At 44.7% G+C, this 21,585-nt stretch overlaps 1 protein-coding gene and 1 long non-coding RNA gene across 2 annotated transcripts; one reads left to right on the forward strand and one right to left on the reverse strand.

The window, feature by feature from the left end:
• Positions 1-2,768: 2,768 nt before the first annotated feature.
• LOC136193609 (uncharacterized) lies at positions 2,769-5,015 on the reverse strand. The gene is made up of 7 exons (XR_010671392.1): positions 4,146-5,015; positions 3,982-4,075; positions 3,710-3,912; positions 3,561-3,643; positions 3,363-3,492; positions 3,024-3,313; positions 2,769-2,968 (listed from the first exon to the last, which is right to left on the reverse strand). It is a non-coding gene; the product is annotated as an uncharacterized lncRNA (long non-coding RNA).
• A 12,712-nt stretch (positions 5,016-17,727) lies between these two features.
• On the forward strand, positions 17,728-21,114 carry LOC136193957 (death-associated protein kinase dapk-1-like). Its single transcript, XM_065982967.1, has 13 exons — positions 17,728-17,744; positions 17,783-17,792; positions 17,840-17,944; positions 18,005-18,124; positions 18,175-18,279; positions 18,330-18,437; positions 18,489-18,557; positions 18,605-19,231; positions 19,290-19,484; positions 19,531-20,391; positions 20,442-20,516; positions 20,570-20,615; positions 20,666-21,114. The coding sequence occupies exons 1-13, from the start codon at positions 17,728-17,730 to the stop codon at positions 20,956-20,958; spliced, it is 2,631 nt and encodes an 876-aa protein (XP_065839039.1). The 3' UTR covers positions 20,959-21,114.
• Positions 21,115-21,585: the final 471 nt, after the last annotated feature.

Consider the following 21,585-nt stretch of genomic DNA (forward strand, 5'->3'; position numbering starts at 1 on the left):
CGTTGAATATCTTCATCCGGAATAGTGAGTAATTATTATTTAATTCCACGTGTTTTAATAAATAATTTATTTAGATTATTAATCTTGGTCGTCGAATTTGCGTTCGACCTATTTGGCTTTGTCACAACGTCATCGGTCCACTTCTCGCACCGCCCTATTTTGTCGTCGCCATGCCAGCCAAACATCAGCTATGGCATCAAGGGAAGACATGAAATCGGCTCTGAGAGCATTTGAAAATCATTTCAAGCAAAAAGGTCATCTGTTTCCAATCGTCGCGACAGTTGACGAAGCAATTGAAGTTCTTCTCTTCCTCGAACTGTGCATTCCGATCGAAGGCAAGCCTGGGGTGTACCAAATACCCGCTCTTCTTCATGACTCAATTCCTCGCGACGCCTGGGTTGAAGATGCGAAATTTGACGTGTATCGCGGCCAACGATACGAATGTGCCCGTTGTGTTGACATCATTTCACCTGCGTCATTCGCTCTCTTTCAATCTCGCTGCTCTCGCATGGACAACACGAGTCACGAGGCATGGAAAGACGGCGTCAAATTGGTGAGGATCATCGAAAACAAAGAGGTCGAATGTCTAATCGAATCAGCAATAAAGAAGGAGCGCTGTTGCATTGACATCATCCTTCGCTGGTCGAGCAAGCGCGCTTCCCATAAAGTAGCCAAAGAGTTCCTAGCAGAATTAAAAGCGATGATCGCTAAAGCGTGCGATGAAAGAAGCCCTGGAGTGATTCTAGACTGGTTCTATTTACACAGTTCTCATCTCCAACGTTTTGACGAGGATCCAGCCATTTACTCGTGCAGTGAAGTCAATCAGAAGGGACGAGGTTTCGCTCTCGATCACATCCTGTTTCAACTCGACCAGAGAAACGCTATCGTTCTCGTGTCCGAGACTTGGTCATCATTGAAGACGATGTTTCTATGGTAATTAAATAGCAAGGTTCATTTTTCTCTAGTTTATTTTTGTATGTAGCCTTTAGTCGCCTCAGCAAATCCTGTTGAACCTACTTGCACTCCAGGTATACTTTCCTCAGAAAATATTTCATTTTTTAATATCTCTTTAGACTCTTTTCCCTCTGACGACGAATTGGTTTCCCAAGATTTAATGAGAACATGCGCAGCTGTCAATGGGAAGACATAGGTGTTTTCCTCATTGACTCAGATGATCTTGAAGTGATTCACGACTCCACTCGCAGCGTCGTCTCTCGCATGATGAAAGTGCTCAAGTCGTGGAGAGAAAGGGAAAAATCTCCAACTGTAGGTAAGCTTCTAAAATGGTTTGAAGAGGTGGGCGTTAACCGGGAACTTATCAAAACAAAGTTCGGAGAACTGTATGGGTAATTTAGCTTATTTCCAACGCAAAATCGTTTATCATTGCACGTATCAGTATGAGTGCAGATAAGGCCGTCATCACATCTCTGCCCGGGACGAGGCGTCCATTCGCTGTCACTGATGGACGATTAATTGGCAAGACTAAATTAACGTAGAAGCTATCAAAAGAATCAAACAAAACTGCTCTTGTGCACCTACCATGCACGGATTGCTAGAATTGACATCGCTGCTGCTATAACAACGAGATTCGATAACGCAATAGCCCCTCTTTAACTCGTAGCCTTTCCCATTGCAATCTTGACGCGCTTCGCAAGAGAATGCGACTGCATTTACCATCACTGCACTGATCGTCTTTAGTGCACAGATTGCTATCATCGCAACTACCTCCCAACACACTGCCCACAGAGTGGTATGTTTCACAAAATTGCACCCCTAAATAAGAAACTAATTTCTCTATACAGTATAAATTGGTGCTTTTTGAATACCTGGCAGCCTTCATCACCAATAGCACCCCATCTTTGTTTATTGTCTTGGCAGAAGCCGTCTATGAGGCAAAGCCTTCGTTAGATTACGTGCGTACTTTAAAATCTTCAACGCGCACCAGGTACTCAACAATGATTTAAAACAAAGATGTCTGAAAACCCAATAATGATTTCAAAATAAAGCCAATTTTAACAGTCGTATTCCGAGTTCTGATATCTCGTCTCGCCGCCTTCTCCGCATTCTCATCCAACTCGAACATCAATAGGCAAAGTCGTTGCGAAAATCGTATGACGACATTGGCAACGGGTATTGCGTGAAAACAGAGCAATACGTCTTTGGGTCGAACGCCATATGGCAAATCAACGAGTAGCACTTTACCTGGGGCCGGTCGATGAACTTGATCGTCGTTGGGGTGAGAACGATGTTGGGCAGCGTTGCGACAGACCAACTTAAACGAGCCTATAACGCGGTTGGTAAGTTCCTCAATGAACGCTTCGGCTGACTCGTGGTAAGCAAAGGCGACGAACGCGTAGGGATCGACGGGTCGATTATATAGTCTTTAACCTGACCGAATTGGTAGATGTAGTCGAGCTTGAGTTTGTCGTCACTGAACTGCATTTTCTTATTATTGATTGTGGCGGCGAGATTACCAATGTAGATTTGAGTTTGACTTGTAATTGCGGCGGTGTACTCTGTGGTCGCTGGGGGTAGCGGCGCCGCTGTGGCCACTGCGGCCCAGCTGCGCAGAGAGGCGACCCTTTCTGATAGATCGCGGAAATTGGAGGGATTTGGTGTCTTACTTAATTGGCGTTATCTTGGCCGATCGATATCAATGAAATTCGAGAGGCGACTAGCAGCCAGATCACTCGCATGTTCAAGGTTCTGGGATCGTGGATGATGGCAAAATGGCCAACGGTAGGCCAGCTTTTAGCAAAGTTTGAGAGATTTCAAATCAATCGACAAGCAATTAAATCAGAATTCAAAAAGATGCAATGAAAAACGATTGACTTATTTGCTTACCTTTCATAGTTTCCAGTATCTTTTTAGTCTCCTTTCTGCTCGTGCATTTAGCTAGGTTTGTATCGCCGCTTTCGCGGCCTGTTCGTCGCCAAGGAAGAGCGCATGCGCAGAGAAATATGCTTTCCTACAATAGAGTCCCGTATCGAATATGGAACGACATATACTACTAGCTTACTTACCCGCGCTTCGCGCGGGGCAGAGTGCATTTTTTGTTTTATAATGCACAATTAGGACGTTCGATTAGGATGGCTTACGCTGCACTACTTGGGGGTTGGAACACTTGAAGCCCTCCCCGGTCACAGTGCCGTCAAACTAAGCGCTGTCCTTTATATACAAATACGTACTTCGTGTAGCAGTTCAACTGACAGTTGTAGCCAATGAGTTCCCGTTCAAGGCAGACTGTATTTGATGAAATAGTTCTTATGGGTGTAAAGGCAAGGACTTCGTTCACCGTGCAGAAAAGGAGATCCTGCCGAGACAAAGTTTATACACCCTTCAATTAAGTTAGTGTGACTTGCAGAGGGTGCGTCAGTTGCCCACCACTGACCCGCACAGCAAATTAGTTCTCGCTGAGTCTGCATGTGCATTCAAATTGTTCCCGGTGACTGTGTGTAAAAGGACTTCCCGTCGTTTTTTCCCGCTGAGTGCCTAAAGTCACCGGTCGGTTTAATTTTTGTATTTTTCCTGTAACAGTCCCACTAACTGTGATAGCCTACCTTCGCGCAAATTAGTTCTCGCCGAGTCTGTGCATACAAATTGTTCCCGGTGACTGTTAGTTGGATTGTTAACCGACCGGTCACTTTAGGCAGTCAGCGGGATACAACACAGTCAACGGGAAGTCTTTTTATTCACAGTTACAGCCTACCTTCGCGGCAGACTGCATGCACATATTTGATTAAAAAATAGTTCTTGCTGAGTGTATTCCCAAGGCCGACGTCCCAGCCGCTGAACGTGTAGCAAAAGAGAGAGATCTTTCTGAAACACACGGTGTACATGCACGCCTTTATGCAACCTGTTACCGCTAAAAGCGTAGCAAATCTGTTTCCCGCTTACTCTGCAGCCGAATACCTGCATATTCGTTGATATTCGTGCAATTCTTATGATTCCCGCTGATTATGCAGAGTTGCCAACACATACCTAGTTCTTGCTTACTCTGTGCATGCAAATTTTTCCCGGTGACTGCATGTGTTGAAAAGACTTCCCTTTGGCTTTGTTGTTTCCCGCTGACCGCCTAAAGTGTTCGGTGTCATTTGTATACATGCATACACTGGTATACTTCTTCACTAACTGTTGTAGCCTACCTTCGCGGCCTCCGGCAGCTAGGCAGTAGTTGAAAAAAATTCTTTTCTGAAACAGAGTGTGCACATGCACGCCTTTATGCAACCTGTTCCCGCTACTGCCAATTCAATAATAGTTCTGGTACTGCCTTTTCAAAAATAGTTCTCGTTGAATGTTCGTAGGTACAGCTAACTGTCAAAATCCCACTGAGTACTAATACAGTAGCTGCAGATTATCGGCGTAAAATCAATCATGCGGCACGATTACCAAAAGCCTTTGGGCAATATTTTTACAATTTACGCGCCATGATTTCTCGCTATCAATTCAGGAAGATGGCACTGCGGTCAAATATTTCTTTCCCTTTCCTTGAAAATCAGTAGGTTTTGCGAGCGCATAGACGATTGAGGCGTTGGAATTTGCTATCTACTAAATGGTTTGTAGACGTCCCGTATGCGACGCAAAGGGTTCGGAGAGACCCTCGAAGGGGGCCCGCGTCGCGAAGACTTCGACAACGGGAGAGAACGCACCAAAAGACGCGCGAGGAGAGTCCGCGTCACGATTGCGGACGATTACGAAGCCGCGAGCGAGACGACGGGCGATGGCACGGGCGATCGAGACGCCGAAAGGAGCCCCGTCGTCGCCAAAAACCCGACCGCACGCTTAAAAAGACGCTCAAAAAAGGTCCGCGTCACGATTGCGGAGCCGCGCGCGAGACGACGGGCAATGGCACGGGCGATCGAGACGCCGAAAGGGGCCCCGTCGCGCCAAAACCCCCACCACGGTATATAGAATCTTCGTCGAAGCACGGAGAGAGCGTCGGCAAAGCCGCGCGCCAAGCCGCCTCGGAGCGTATCGCGAAACAAATGGCGGCGGCCATGTTTTGTCCAAGATGGCGTCGCGCATTATAATGATAGAGATGGAACACCTGTCCCGGCCAAACGAAGAGAGATTGCGAAGCGGCTTTTTCACGAATACATACCTACATCATTCACAAACTAGCGTGTGCAATATCAGCTCTAGCGGCTCAGCGTTCGCGGAGTGAGGGGCGGGTAAAGCGGAAGTGGTACGCGTCACCCATGATGGAACGCACGTACTGATGATAGAACAGCCGACCGTTCTCCGCGATGCCGGCACGTATCTAGACGTGCCATAGCTCGTTTGAAAGCCCTATAATCGGGCAATAATACTATCAATCGCTGGTTTCAATCCGTTCATTCGTTTAGGCGCAATTCCGGTCTAGGTGAATGGCGTGGCGTATCAATTATGGAACACTTTTACGACCTCTAAGCTTTCGAATATCATCGAAAACTGATTCTATACCTTCTACCGAGCATGTCAAATATGCAAAAAAGACAGAAATATTTAGAAGGCTAGAATCGCACTCTAGGTGGGGTCTTTTGGTAGTTTGCATCATACCTAATTGGGAATTATGCAATTATGAAACGATATAAGGGAACTATTTAGGTGGAAAAACGATTAACTGATTATCCCTCTGGCCTGTAGCAGTAGGTCGAACCACTTTTCGGTGAAAAAAAATTTTTTGAACTACTTTTTGGACTTATTTTCTAAGCTGTAACTACCATGTATCTTGCCTGAAAGGGTCCTTTGTAGTGCACTAGTTATGTAAGTCGCCGTTGTAGAGGTCTCGAATTTGCTTTAACGTGTAGAAAATGACTTTTGTGTAGGCGTGGTCAAAAAATTGCGCTCCCACTTCGCGAGAACGACAAATTTGCCGGACCACTCTATATATGCTGGCTATACGGGCCTGTTTAATATTCCCTCCAGATTGAGATTTCAACTTTTCAATTTTTTTGTCTTTTTGCATGCTTGACATGCTCGGTAGAAGGTATACAATCAGCTTTCGATGATATTCGAAAGCTTAGAGGTAGTAAAAGTGTTCCATATTTGATACGCCACACCCTTCACTTAGACCGGAATTGCGCCTAAACGAATGAACGGATTGAAACCAGCGATTGATAGTATTATTGCCCGATGATAGAGCTTTCGAACGAGCTATAGCACGTCTAGATACGTGCCGGAATTGCGGAGAACGGTCGGCTGTTCTATCATCAGTACGTGCGTTCCATCATGCGTGACGCGTACCACTTCCGCTTTACCCGCCCCTCACTCCGCGAATGCTGAACCGCTAGAGCTGATATTGCACACGCTTGTTTGTGAATGATGTAGGTATGTATTTGTAAAAAAGCCGCTTCGCTATCTCTCTTCGTTTGGCCGGGGAAGGCGTTCCATAGTACATGTCGTTCCATATTCGATACGGGACTCTACACTTTTTGCGGCAGAAATAAGGCCTCTTCGTCGAGTCGCATGCCATCTGAAGCTTGGTGAACATGTCGCGTTTGCCCGAACAGCGAGTTCGTGGCTTTTTAGCTCACCGAACACGTTCCCGTCCCTTCATACAGCTTCGTAGGCGCGATTGGGTTGGATGAACGCAAGCCAACTATAGCCCAGATGCCGTCCGAAGCAGTAAGGACATAAAAAGAGGCTCGTAGACGAACGATAGCCTCGTCTCGAGCAGAGCGCGTACGAAAGTTATTTTGCTTCTCAAACAAGCAAGCCATAGAGTCCCGTATCAATAGTCGGACAACATCAAATCCCGGACAGCTTCCCGCGTTCCCTGCTTGACAATGCTACCATCATTCTCAACAAAATCAAGGCCATCTTTCCATGCTCGGCGACCCGCGCCTCGTCACTTCCCGCCAACACCGATATTCGGTGCTTTGGCAGTGACCTTCACTAACTGCATCTAACTTCGTCTCACACATACCCCTTCCCTCTTTTACATTTTCGTTGGTCGTAATAGTCTGCCCTTACCCGTTCTGTCTAACCCACCCCTTCATTTATGTTTACCGATAATATACTAGCTTGACAGGGCCGACCGCGCGTCAGTTATTTTCAAAGCTTAGGTGATTAGCATCTCTGGCACACAGCAGTTGCGGAGCCATCGTGTCGCACATAGGAGCAAGAGGCGTTTGTTTGTTTTTTTTCGGGTAATCTAATCTCGGACGGACATCATCATATCCCGGACAACGCGATTTTCTGGTCAACCGTACACTTTGAGAACAAAAGCCGCATATCGATCGAAAGCTCTATCTTTCCTCTATGTGATGCCGTTTAGAGTATGCCGATCGGACAAGCGGTCGCCGAGAAAATCGAGTTTGAAAAAGGCACTTCTGTATCAAAAGTCGGACACCCCATTTTCTTCTAAAGTGGATTCTCTTCAAAGAGCGCATGTAAGCCGAACACGTTGAGAAAACCAACGTCTAGAGTAAGATGAAACAAGCAAAAGTATCCACATTAGAGTAGTTTTTGTGCAAAAATTGAGCAAAAGTACTCGCATTCTACTAACCAACTTAGTTTCTTCCATCGCGAGTCACCAATCCGAGCTCTGTGGGTGTTCCTAACAAGATTTTCTGCTTGCTTGTGCCCTTTTCAGCGGTTTTTTTCAATTTTCAATTTTAATTTTTGAAAATGAGAAAACCTGCTAAAATGTGTGTAAGCAACCAGAATTCCCTGTTAAAAACTGCGAAGAGCCCTAATCGATGCTACGCGATCTACGATAGTGGGTTAGAAGCTCAATAACGACGGTTGCAAGTACGATTTCTATGAAAAAGTCTATAATTTTAGCCACTTTTGCTTGTTTTATTTTAATTTGGCATCTCTTTATAAAGGATGGCTACGCAAAACTGGGAGCCACAGTGGAGCAAACCGCCAAGAGGAACGGTTTGGCTTGAGAGCATATTAGGGAAAGGCAGTGCAAGAGTATCTAGACGCTTATGTCTAAGGAGAAACGAAGCGTCTTTTCATGCCCTACATTAGATGTTCCTCTCCAGTCCTTCCGTTCCACTTGACGGCTTGCTTCACGTTGGCTTCCATTTTACGCGAAGCCCATCCTTTATAACGAGAAATCTCCGGTTTGTGGGAGACTTTCACGTTGACTCCAAGTTTTGCGTGAAGTTACTGAATGTCTGAAAGCTAATGTCCAAGAAGGAACGAGTGTCATGGTGAGTGGGATTAGCAGAACCTGGAATCTTGTCCAATAGCGTCAATTCAGTTGGTATGGCGAAACTTCTTGAGACGCAACTTGAAGGGCATATCAACAACAACGAACAATATCTGGACGTTCAGCAAGCTCGTTGCAAGAATATCTGGACGCTTGGCCAATAGCGTCAGGTCAGTTGGAATAGCTCAACTTCTTTAGACGCACCTTGAAGAGCATATCATGGGAAAATCGCTGCAAAAATATCTGGACGTTCATGTCCAAAAGAGTCATGAAAGTGGGGATAGTGAAACGACTGGATATTATGACAGCGGCTCCTCGTGTTGTTTTTCAGTTTCTTCTCGTTATAAAAGATGGTAACGCATAACTGGGATCCACCTAAAAGAAGGCCGCAAAGGTTATCTGGACGCTGATGTCACAAGAGGAACAAAGCGTCATGTCAGTTGGAATAGCGAAACTTTGGGATATTATCACATTGTCTCCTTGTGTAGGGCATATCAAGGGACAATCGCGGCAAGAATTTCTGGACGTTCAGCGAGCTCGTTGCAAGAATATCTGGACGCTTGTCCAATAGCGGTCAAGTCAGTTGGAATAGAGAAACTTTTTGAGACGCAACTTGACTGCAAGAATGTCTAGACGCTGATGTCCAAAAGCGTCATGTCTGTGGGAATTACAAAACGTCTGGAGATTATGACAGCTCCTCGTGTTGTTTTTCAGTTAATTCTCGTTATAAAAAATGGTAACGCATAACTGGGAGCCACCGTGAAGCAAGCCGCCAAGAAAATCTTGACGCTGATGTCCAAAAAAGATCAACAAAGCGTCATGTCAGTTGGAGTAGCGATACTTCGGGAGATTGTCAGAATTGTTCCTTGTGTTATCCTTCAGATACTTAACGCAAAACTGGGAGTTACCGTAAAAGTCTCCTACAAACCGGAGATTTCTCGTTATAAAACAGGGAGCCACCTTGGAGCTAGCCGCCATATGTAACGGATGGACCGGAGAGGAACATCTGACGCAACATGAAGGGCATATCAAGGGAAAATCGTTCCAAGAAGCTTGTCCAATAGCGTCAAGTCAGTTAGAATAACGAAACTTCTTAAGACGCAACTTGAAGGGCATATGAAGGGAAAATCGCTGCAAGAATATCTGGACGTTCAGGAAGCTTGTTGCAAGAAAAACTGGACGCTTGTCCAATAGCGTCAAATTAGTTGGAAAAGCGAAACTTCTTTAGACGCAACATGAAGGGCATATCAAGGGAATATCGCTGATATAATATCGGGACGCTGATGTCCAGAAGCGTCATGTCAGTGGGAATAGCGAAACGTCTGGAGATTATGACAGCGACTCCTCGTGTTGTTTTTCAGTTAATTCTCGTTATAAAAAATGGTAACGCATAACTGGTAGCCACCGTGAAGCAAGGCGCCAAGAATATCTGGACGCTGATGTCCAAAGCGTCATGTCAGTTGGAATAGCGATACTTCGGGATATTATCACAATGGCTCCTTGTGTTATCCTTCAGTTACTTAACGCAAACTTTGGAGTCACCGTAAAAGTCTCCGGAGATTTCTCGTTATAAAGGATGGCTACGCAATATTGGCAGCCATCGTGGTGAAACTCGTCAAGTGAAACGGAAGGACTGAAGAGAATTTAAACATCTGAGGGCATACATGTATATGGACGCTAATGTCCAAGGAGGAACAAAGCGTCTTTTCATGCCCTTCATCAGATGTTCCTCTCCAGTCCTTTCGTTCCACTTGGCGGCTTGCCCCACGGTGGCTTCCATTTTTCGCGCAGCAATCCTTTATAACGAGAATTCTCCGGTTTGTGGGAGACTTTCACGTTGACTCCAAGTTATGCGTTAAGTAAATGAATGGCTGGACGCTGATGTCAAAGGATGAACGAAGCGTCATGTCAGTAGGATTAGCAGAACTCTCTCCTAAAAACCGGAGATTTTCCTTTATAAAGGATGGCAACTAGGAGCCACAGTGGAGCAAACCGCCAAGTGGAAGGGTTTGGCTTGAGAGCATATTAGGAAAAGGCGCTGCAAGAGTATCTAGACGCTGATGTCTAAGGGTAAACGAAACGACTTCTCAGTGGGAATAGCGAAACTTAAGATTATCACAGTGGCTTCGGGTGTTATTCTTCAGTTTATTCACGCAAAATTGTGGTCACCGTGAAAGTCTCCTACAACCGCAAATTTCTCGTTATAAAGGATAGATACGCAAAACTGGGAGCAACCGTGGAGCAAGCCGCCATATGGAACGGATGGACTGGAGAGGAACATCTGACGCAACATGAAGGGCATATCAAGAGAAAATCGTAGCAAGAAACTTGTCCAATAGCGTCAAATCAATTGCAATAGCGAAACTTCTTGAGACGCAACTTGACAGACGTATCAAGGGAAAATCGCTGCAAGAATATCTGGACGTTCAGGAAGCTCTTTCCAAGATTATCTGGACGCTTGTCCAATAGCGGTCAAGTAAGTTGGAATAGCAAAATTTCTTGAGACGCAACTTGACCGCAAGAATATCTGGGCGCTGATGTCCAAAGAGGAACAAAGCGTCATGTCAGTTGGAATAGCGATACTTCGGGAGATTATCACAATGGCTCCTTGTCTAATCCTTCAGTTACTTTACGCAAAACTTGTTTTTTCACGGAAAACTTCGGATCACAGTGACATTTCCTACAAACCAGAGATTTCTCTTTATAAAGGACGGCTATGAAACACTGGAGCCACCGTGGAGCATATGGAACGGATGGACTATAGAGGAACATCTGACGCAACATGAAGGGCATATCAAGGGAAAATCGTCGCAAGAATATCTGGAATCTTGTCAAGTAGCGTCAATTCAGTTGGTATGGCAAAACTTCTTGAGACGCATCTTGAAGGGCATATCAATGGGAAATCGCAACAAACAATATCTGAACGTTCAGCAAGCTCGGTGCAAGAATATGTGGACGCTTGTACAATAGCGTCAAGTCAGTTGGAATAGAGAAACTTCTTTAGACGCAACTTGAAGAGCATATCAAAGGAAAATCGCTGCAAGAATAACTGGACGTTCATGTCCAAAAGCGTCATGAAAGTGGGGATAGTGAAACGACTGGATATTATGACAGCGGCTCATCGTGTCGTTTTTCAGTTACTTCTCGTTATAAAAGATGCATGGTAGCCACCGTGGAGCAAGCCGCCAAGTGAAACGGAAGGACGTGAGAGGAACATCTGATGAAGGGCATGAAAAGACGCTTCGTTCCTCCTTGGACATAGGCGTCCATATATTCTTGCAGCGCCATTCTCTTGTTATGCCCTTCACGTTGAATTAGATGTTTCTCTTCAGTCCATCACTAAACGGGTTGCATCACGATAGCTGCCAGTATTGCGTAGCCATCCCTTAAAACGAGAAATCTCCGGTTTGTAGGAGAATTTTACAGTGACTCCAAGTTTTGCGTTAAGTAACTGAAGGATAGCACAAGGAGCCATTGTGATAATCTCCACTGACATGACGCTTTGTTCATCTTTGGATATCAGCGTCAGGATATTCTTGGCGGCTTGCTTCACGGTGGCTCCCAGTTATGCGTTACCATTTTTTATAACGATAAGTAACTGAAAAACAACACGAAGGGCTGTCATAAGACGTTTCGGTATTCCCACTGTCATGACGCTTTTGGACATCAGCGTCCAGATATTCTTGCAGCGATTTTCCCTTGATATGCCCTTCAAGTTGCGTCTAAAGAAGTTTCGCTATTCCAACTGACTTGACGCTATTGGTCAAGGGTCCAGATATTCTTGCAAAGAGCTCGCTGAACGTCCAGATATTCTTGCAGCGATTTTCCCTTCATATGCCCTTCAAGTTGCGTCTCAAGAAGTTTCGCTATTCCAACTGACTTGACGCTATTGGACAAGATTCCAGACATTCTTGACACGATTTTCTCTTGATATGCCCATCATGTTGCGTCAGCTGTTCCTCTCCAGTCTATCCGTTCCATATGCTCCTCTGTGGCTCCAAGTTTTGCGTAGCCATCCTTTATAACGAGAAATCTCCGGTTTGTAGGAGACTTTCACGGTGACCCCAAGTTTTGCCTGAAGTAAGTGAAGAATAACTCCCGAAGCCACTGTGATTACCTTAAGTTTCGCTATTTCCACTGATATGACGCTTCGCTTCGCCTTGGACATCATCGTATAGATACTCTTTAGGCGCCTTTCCCTAATATGTTCCACTTGGCGGCTTGCTCCACTGTGGCTCCCAGTTTCGCGTAGCCTTCCTATATAAAGAGAAATCTCCGGTTTGTAGGAGAGAGTTCTCCTAATCCTACTGACATGACGCTTCGTTCCTCCTTGGACATCAGCGTCCAGAATTTAAGTTACTTCACGCAAAACTTGGAGTCAACGTGAAAGTCTCCCACAAACCGGAGATTTCACGTTATAAAGGATTGCTGCGCGAAAAATGGAAGCCACCGTGGAGCAAGCCGCCAAGTGGAACGGAAGGACTGGAGAGGAACATCCGATGAAGGGCATTAAAAGATGCTTCGTTCTTCCTTGGACATATATATTCTTGCAGCGCCATTCTCTTGATATGCCCTTAAAGTTGAATCAGATGTTTCTCATCATTCCATCCGCTCCACTTGACGGGTTTCACCACGATTGCTGCCAGTTTTGCGTAGCCATTCTTTAGAACAAGAAATCTCCGGTTTGTAGGAGACTTTTACGGTGACCCAAGTTTCCGTGAAGTAACTGAAGAATAACACCCGAAGCCACTTTGATAAGCTTAAGTTTCTCTATTCCCACTGAGATGACGCTTCGTTTCTCCTTAGACATCAGCGTCTAGATGCTCTTGCAGCGACTTTCCCTAATATGCTCTCAAGCCGAACCGTTCCACTTGGCGGCTTGCTCCACTGTGGCTCCCAGTTTTGCGTAGCCATCCTTTATAAAGAGCAATCTCCGGTTTGTAAGAGAGAGTTCTGCTAATCCTACTGACATGATGCTTCGTTCCTCCTTGGACATCAGCGGAGTCAACGTGAAAGTCTCCGGAGATTTCTCGTTATAAGGATTGCAAAAAACGGAAGCCAGCGTGGAGCAAGCCGCCAAGAGGAACGGAATAACTGGAGAGGAACATCTTATGAATAGCATGAAAAGACGCTTCTTTCCTCCTTGGACATCAGCGTCCATATATTCTGGCAGCGCCATTCTCTGGATATGCCCTTGAAGTTGAATCAGATTTCTCTTCAGTCCATGGAGCAATGTCTTCGACATTTTTTTCCTTTTCAGTTTTATCACCTACTACGTTCTTCTATTCGTCGGCTACTATGCCATCGATGATGGTTTCGAAGTGATTCGCGCATCGTTTCACGTCCTCGGCTTCGCCTCTCTAATCAGCATCGAACGATTTTTGTCCGATCTGCAAGCTCACTCTGTCCTTGGACCCATACAGCTGTCCTTTGTCGGAATTTTCTACGACGTCGTGCTCTTTCTCATTGTATTGGGTACGTTCTTGATTGGCTTTGCCGTCTGCATAACGAGCGTCTATTCGGTTCCTGTGAGAAATCTGGGAGCGTCGCCAAACGCGACCCTTCACGAAGAAGTGTCAGGGTGAGTATCAAAAAGTTAGTTTCCTTGAATGCGCACTGTGGACATGTAACTATAGTGAATTTATGCACATTTATAGATCCTTTTCCCTCCCTTATTGTCGATTTCGGGTTTAGAATGTGGTCTTCTATAAAGACCCTGTTTTGGGCTCTCTTTGGAGAATTTGACGTGTCGAGCTTTGAAGCCGAGCCACCTGAGGAAGCCGTCGGTATAACCATTCTTGCTCTATGGTTGGTGCTTGCCGTCATTGTCCTGCTCAACATGTTGATCGCTTTGATAAGCAACTCGTTTCAGAGGGTTCAGGTATATTGGAATGACATTAATTAAAATATCTCAGTCGTCGCTTTCTTGGGATAATGCTGATATTGAGTCGAAATTCGCTCGTGCCGTCATCATTTGCGACATCTGGAAATCTCCACCAGTTCCTATTCCAATCAATATTTTTCATTTCGTGGCAATGTTTGCCTCAAACGTGTGCGGCACACTTTGTAAAGTAATTGGTAGATATAGATGAATTCCCGTTCACATTAGTGGTAGCAACTAAAGACGCGGTTTAAGTGTGAACGGACTTTTTGTACGTATTTCATGTCAGTCTTTCCTTTAGAGATCTCCTGACGTTAAGAAATGTGCGTTCGATACCGCTAATCACGAAAGCATTCGAGAGAAGTTTCGAGAGAAAATCGAGGAAGCCGAAGACGACGGAATTCGAAGAAAAGATCTTAATCAACTGAGGAAGCACTTGGTGAAACAAATTACGACGCTAAAAGTAATTATATTCTTGCACTATAGTAAAGATTTCAGTGTATAATTCCTTTGTGTTTGTGCAATTTTGCTGTCTAGGCTGTAGCATTGGGATCAAATCCCAATTCAGATCCTGAGAAGGATTCTGACGTCGACGAGGACGGCTCTTCTCAGTCACTAGTTACTCCGGTGAAGCCAGATGATAAAGTTCACGAGGAAAAGATATTTCGAAGTAGGCTGAAGTCTCAAAGCCGTGCTAGCGAGGCGGATACCGCTCGAGAATTTTTCGAGGGATTGCGGAAACTCCAGGAAAGCTTTCAGGAGAGCTTTCAAAAGCATCAGTCGGAGATTCCAGAAAGCCTTCGAAATCTTCAGTCGGAGTTTCACGAAAGCATTCGAAGTCTTCAGTCGGAGTTTCTCGAACGGCAAGCCAAGGTCGCAGGTTCAACTTCTTACATTTGAAATAAGGGTTGTGTCTTCTTATTCATACCCCAACATGTGTCTTCGGCGTTTCCTTCCAGTTTGCGCAGCTGTTATCCCTTTAATTGGCAAATGTAATGTCAATGTCACAAACGGCAACACAGAAGCACGGATATCTTGTGAGGTTATTAAAAAAGTTCAGTGTCTATCTATGCTTAGTAAATTTCCCTTCACCGTATTTCCCACCGCAGCATTTTCGTGCATGGATGTAACGAATTGCTTTGTATATACTCTTGTTCGCCCACTCGTTTTCCTCGGAAATTAATTAATTAATATCTCTGTATTACCCCACTAGTATACTCATTTAGTCCAGGAAGTGAGACAGACAGCTGCGGCGAAGGACAAGTCTTCAGTGCGTCTTCTACTCATCTTTGTTGAATTTTCTGACGGTTGGCTGTCAACATGCTCGTTCTAAGAAGACCGCCCACCAGGTCACGCGCGTAGGGCCTGAGGTTACCTACCCCTTTGGTCCTCCGTTGATTGCGAAAGGAGCGCGCAGGACGAAGCGTTGGCGCGATCGAATGCATTTCAGAATGCATTTGAGAAGAGACTAGAGTCCAATAGGTAAGCTCCGATCGAACGGGACCTCTCAAAAGAAAAGCGTTTTCCTTTTTTGCCTTGCTCTCGACGGCTTCTTTGCTAGTCATAGCGTACGCGCTTTGGCAAGAACGCGTCTATCGAGCGCTTCTCATTCTTCGTCCGGGATGAAGTCGAGCTCGAGCGTCTTTTGACCACACCCACCTTCCCTCACTTCCTTTGTTACGCCTATCTAAGCTTCCATACTATCTCGGTAAAGTCGTCGCAGGCGGGAAGCGCCCATGCACCAACACTTAGCTAAGCTTACTACAAATCAGAACGCGCTGTCGGTTCGTAATCATTATTTACGACGTGTACTATATGTGAATAATAGGTAAATTGCTTTTTCTCACGTAACTAACAGCACTCTACCAGAGCTATGTATACTCTGCAATCCGTGCTCATAGTACTATATCAAATGCGTTAGGGTCAGTGTCGAAAGTGAACGCGAGAATGTCGAGTCCGAAAAAAGTTCCCCAGGCATTGTTTCCCACGGTGTTGGGGGATTCGATATTCGGAACGACGGAGACAAGCTCAGCTCCGTTGAAAAAATATTTCACCGTGACGTTGACGTTGAAAGGTGTCCCAGACTGGGATACAACGTAAACGGAGAATTGGGTTTCTGATGGCGGCCCATTTTCAACGGCAACTGTACACGCATGCAAAAAGTCTAAGAGCACTAAAGTAGAAGCGAATCCTGTCTGGCTTACTTGTTGCTGATTCGAATCCACCGTCGCTATCGCTTCCTGATTGATCGTCAGGTCCAAGTGTTATAACCCAGCTTCCATTGGTGACGGAACTGATAAGGCTAGAGCACGTTTTCGGCAACAATCCATTAGGATTATCGCAGAAACCGTTAGGTTCCCTTCCGTTGGATGGCAGTTGCAGGCGAGGTCAATATTGTCGTCGGACGTCCAGCGGACTTCAACACGCCAGATGCCAAGTACGCACGGATTGCGATCGTTTGTAAAGCACAGTCCTGCCGCCGCATAAGAAAACCATGCTTACCGAAGGTAGAGAAGCACTGGTATATCTAACTTGTCGTCACGTCTGTTCCAGATGCCGCAACCACGTCCTCATGTCCATCAGCGCCGCATTTGTATGCGTATTCCGAGGAAAGAATAGCTCCCAGACTCCACGCAGCGGCAGCTCGCTTGACGCAATCACAAGGCGTTGTGAGCGAAGAGCTTAGGACTCTACACGGAGAGGGCAGGAAATGAGATGAGGGAAAACACGACAGCTCGACCATTACAGAGATGAGATTCGTTTTTTCGCGAAAAGAATCCGTAGAATTCCCCGAAACGATTTCGCTCTTCTAAAACTGTTATTGGCAAAGACTTGTTGTTTTCGCAGAGGCAGAGAGGTATCTCGTCTGGTCGTTCCACGATCGATCGATTGGCCAAGATAATAATCAATAAGTGGGGAAATGAGTATGAATTGCGCCGTTTTCTTTCTACAGAAAAAGGATTTCCATCTGATCAGGTATGAAATGGTCGCGTTTTTCATCCCTGCAGACCATTCTATTCTCCTTTTCGTTAGTACTTGTTTGGCTTGTCATTAATTCACTATGTGGCGGGAAGAGAGTTTGATTCGGCGGAATTAGCCGATGAATGGCTCAGCTATGCGCTTGGGCAAAACAATCAAGACATTGAGAAGGAATCAAGAGAGGTATGAATACGTTTTGGATTGGTAAATTAATTGATGCATGGATGCAGGAAGGACTCCGCCCACTTCACTGTTCGTGTCATTGGGGAAATATTTTTGGCGTTGAATGGCTCGTCAATCAGGTGCAAATATCAACGTGGAAGACTACGTATGACTTGGAATTCATTTCATATGGTTTCACTCATCACTCTTTTTTAGGCTAGACGTACGCCATATTTTTTGCCTGTACAAGTTCCGTTGACACAATGAAGAAAATGGTCTATCTCGAAGAACATGGCTACATTTTGTCACCATTTGATATTGTAACGGAATTGATATCAACCCTCTCGCAACAATAACTTTTGATTTATAGGTTTGGGGAGCTGAAAATCAATTTTCGTCATCTGATAAAGCAAACGAGTTTTTTGATCATCTTGTTAATAACAAAGGATTGAGTGTCAATGCTATTGAAGAAGAGGTGATAGATACATGATGTGCTTTTGTTCGCTACATGTGCTATACCCTTAATAGGATGGGTTGACTCCTCTGCATCGTGCCTGCGGGAATGGAAGCATTTTTGGAGTAAAATGGCTTGTGGAACACAAGGCTGATATCAATAGCGTCGACAAGGTTAGAAGATTTTACTTGTGATACTTTTATTCTTATTTCATCTTTAGAGGAGCAAAACGCCTTTTATGCATGCGTGTGAAAGTGACATCAATCGTTTAGCGAAAGTTCGCTACTTGGATGAAAAAGGAGCAAACTGTCAAGCAAAAGATCACGTGAGATGTTGTTTATTTGCTACAAATTCAATCAACAAATCGCCCGTCTTTTTTATTCAGGATGGGCAGACGGCTTTGTTTTATGCTATCCTCCCCTCAAAGTGTGAAGATGACGAAGTGAAAGATGTTCTTCGATATCTTGTCATTGAGAAAGGCATTGATATCAATTCTGTTGATGAGGTCACATTCTTACGATATTTTGCATTTTTGTTTGTTAATCCTATTATTAGGAGGGAACGACACCCTTATTGTACACATGTGATCAGAATCGCCCTTCTTTCCTTGTCATTCAGCAACTAATTGAACTACGAGCTGATGCCTCTCTCAGAAATAAGGTTAGTCAGAATTCTCATTTCTCAATCGTTCTCTCTTCAAATCTTTGTAGAACAAACAAAATGCATTGCATATTGTTGCAAAAAGCTATGAAAGAGTAGACGCATCAGTTATTGATCTATTGATTAAGAAGGGTGTTGACGTCACGTGTCAAGATCAGGTGACGTGTTTTTATTCCTAATTGAAAATAATTTATAAACGTGAATTTCAGAACGGAAAGACGCCTTATGAGTTGGTGGAATATGATGGTAAAAGAAGAGCTCTCCTTCGACAGCATTACGTACGTCATCATTTTGATTAAAATCCCGTATGAATTTATTTTAATAGGACGCCGCCCGATTTTCCGTTCTACGACGAGAAATTGTTCGTCAGGATTCGATTAAATTGTGCGTGATTGGAAATGAAATGGCGGGAAAAACGCCGTTGGTGAATTCTCTTCTTCAACTCAATCAATCCCTTCCCAGAGAAGAAGATCGCACTCCAGGTGTGCAAATTCACAATTGTGAAATTTGGGGAGTTGGCAAAGGATCGACGTGGGATTTTGGTGCTCAACCAACATTCCACAGTGCACACGGTCTCTTCTTCCGCCAATCCAATCCAATCTTCGTTCTTGTTCTTCGCTTTCGCGATGGGCAACAGATGACGTCAGAAATCGTTCTTCTTGTGATTGGGCGCTATTGGTGTGCGTTTGTGAAAGCGGCGCTTCGCACCCTTTCCTCTCATCTGACGTCACGTTTTCGTCTTTTGATCATTTTCAATTTAATTGATTTTGAAGAGGAGACGGGAATTGAAGTAAGTTTCCAACTGAAACGAGTGTTTGAAACTCTCCAGGAAGAGTTCAGAGACACGTTTGAAATCTTACACTTGTTTGAAATGGATTGCAGTAAAAGCTATTCACTTCGCATGAACGACTTCCGGGAAAGGCTGAAAGCAATTCGTGAAAATATGCTCGAGGTAGAGTGAGTCACCTAGTCGCCTAATTATTTAATTTGAGAGCTATTTTGACATGCAGAAAGCCGATGGTGTGCCCAAACTTTGCCATGCCATTGAAGAGAATCTCTGTCTCCCTGACGAGAAAAGAAAGTCGCCATTGAACAATTTTCTGACGTTAAAAGAATTTGAGAAGTGGGTTGTCGAAGATGTTGGCATCACTCTAAATGAAGACGAGAGAAAAGTCTCCGTTGAATATCTTGACTCGTCTGGAATAGTAAGTAATCAAACTCTTATTACTTCATATTATTATTTTGGCATAGATTGTGAATCTGGGTCCTCAAATTTGTCCTCGACCACTCTGGTTGTGTCACAATGTGGTCCGTCCACTTCTCGCTCCACCCTACTTCCCGTTCGGCATGCCGTCTCAAAAATCCGGCGAAGTGTCGTTAAGTGACATTGAATCGGCTTTGAGAGCATTTAAGGACGACCTCAAGAAGAGAGGAACACCGTCTTTATATACGGTGACAGTTGAAGAAGCGATTTGGGTTCTTCTTTGTCTAGATCTGTGCATTGAAGTGGAAAAGTCACCCGGAACGTTCCAGATTCCCGCTCTACTTCAGCATTCAATTCCTAAAGGCTCCTGGGTCGAAGACGCAATGTTTGACGTGTATCGTGGCCAGCGATACGAGTGCTCTCTCTCCGTCGATATCATCTCGCCGTCGTCATTCGTCGTCTTTCAATCTCGCTGCTCTCGCATGGCCAAACCAACGAGTCGCGAGGCGTGGAAAGACGGCGTCAAATTAATAAGAATTGTCGACGACAAAGTCGTTGAAAGTCGCATTGAGCTAGGAATAAAGAAAGGACACTGTTGCATCGATGTCATCCTTCGTTGGTCAAGCAAAAGAGCCTGTGAGGAAGTGGCGAAGGAGTTCCTGGTCGAAATTAAAGACATGATAATGCGAGCGTGCGACGAGAGAAGCCCAGGAGTTATTTTGAACTGGTTCTATTTGGACAGCAAGCACCTTAGGCAGCTCGACGAGGATCCGGCAATCTACTCTATGGCTGAAGTAGAGAAGAAGGTAAACCAGCAGGCTTTTGATCACGTCTTGTTTTCGTTTCGTCCGGAGAATGGTCAGCATTCTTCCGTCCGCGACTTGTATATACTGACGACTGAAGTGGAGGTATTTTCAAGGAATTCATTATTTGATCTCTGTATACAATCGTTGTCTAGGTCAGAGACTCTGATAGAGAGGAAATCTCACCATGTCACAGCGTTTCTAAGAGAGTGGAAGAATTTTCTCTAAGGGTAGGATTATTAGTATTTTTCCCTGTTTTTTGTAGATTATTCATCACTTTTAGAACTCCGATCCACAGGCCGAGCGCGTTGCGGCGCTGTCTCTTCAAAGTATTTAATTTCTAAGATTACACTGTCTATTTTCTCAAATTCTTTTACAGATACTTTTCCGGCTGATGGAGAGCTAGTCTCCGTTAATTTAATGAGAGCGCGCGCCTCCGTAAGAGGATCAAAATGGGAAGAGATCGGTATGTTGCTCATCAGCTTGGAAGATCTCGAAGACATTCGTAAATCATATGGCGGCAACAGCGTACGAATGTTGAAGGTGTTAGATACGTGGAAGCTGGCAAAATCACGTACAGTAGGCCAGCTTTTGAATTGGTTTAAGAAGGTCGGTGTGGACCGTACTAATATTGAAGAGAAGTATGAAGAGCTTTTTGGAGACTTGGAGTAAGTAGACAATATTTTCGAAGCTTTTGAGGCAGAACTGTACTCAAATAAGTTTATTTTACTGGGTTTGGCGATTTTTAAATTAGTCAAGTCGCGTTTCTAGCTGGCCTTTGTCTATGTTTTAGTTTGGATGCTTCATCAAATTTTTTAGTTATTGTTGTTACACTTGTTAATTTTTCGTTTTATATTATTCCTTAGACGTGACATCTCGAAATACCACGTGATCCGGATAAAGAAGCACCAAGGAAGTAAGGCTTTCTCCTTTTTATTCTACGATTCCTCGTTCGTTTCACGCACATTTAGAGGCTGATGCTCGCTTCGTTTTCGAAGCGTAGAAGTGCTTAAATCCTAGTGAATTAGCTCAAGACGCGACGAATCGAGGTAAAAGACGTCCGAGAAGGCTCTAAACTAATAAATAGATCTAAACCTGTCTAGACGGCTTTATAAAGCCTGCAATCAACGCAGTAAAAGAGCGAGAATTGTCAAACGGGGTCCCCATGGCGGAAACGTTAGAACTCGAACCGTTTCCGCCGATTTCTACGTCGCCCGAGTCTACGCCGGCGTCGCAACGTCGCTCAAGCGGAAGATGGTCGCCTCAAATTCGCGTAACAGCGATCGACGACGAAGATAG

This window comes from Oscarella lobularis, chromosome 12 (genome assembly GCF_947507565.1).
Source record: "Oscarella lobularis chromosome 12, ooOscLobu1.1, whole genome shotgun sequence".
Classification (NCBI taxonomy): Eukaryota; Metazoa; Porifera; class Homoscleromorpha; order Homosclerophorida; family Oscarellidae; genus Oscarella; species Oscarella lobularis.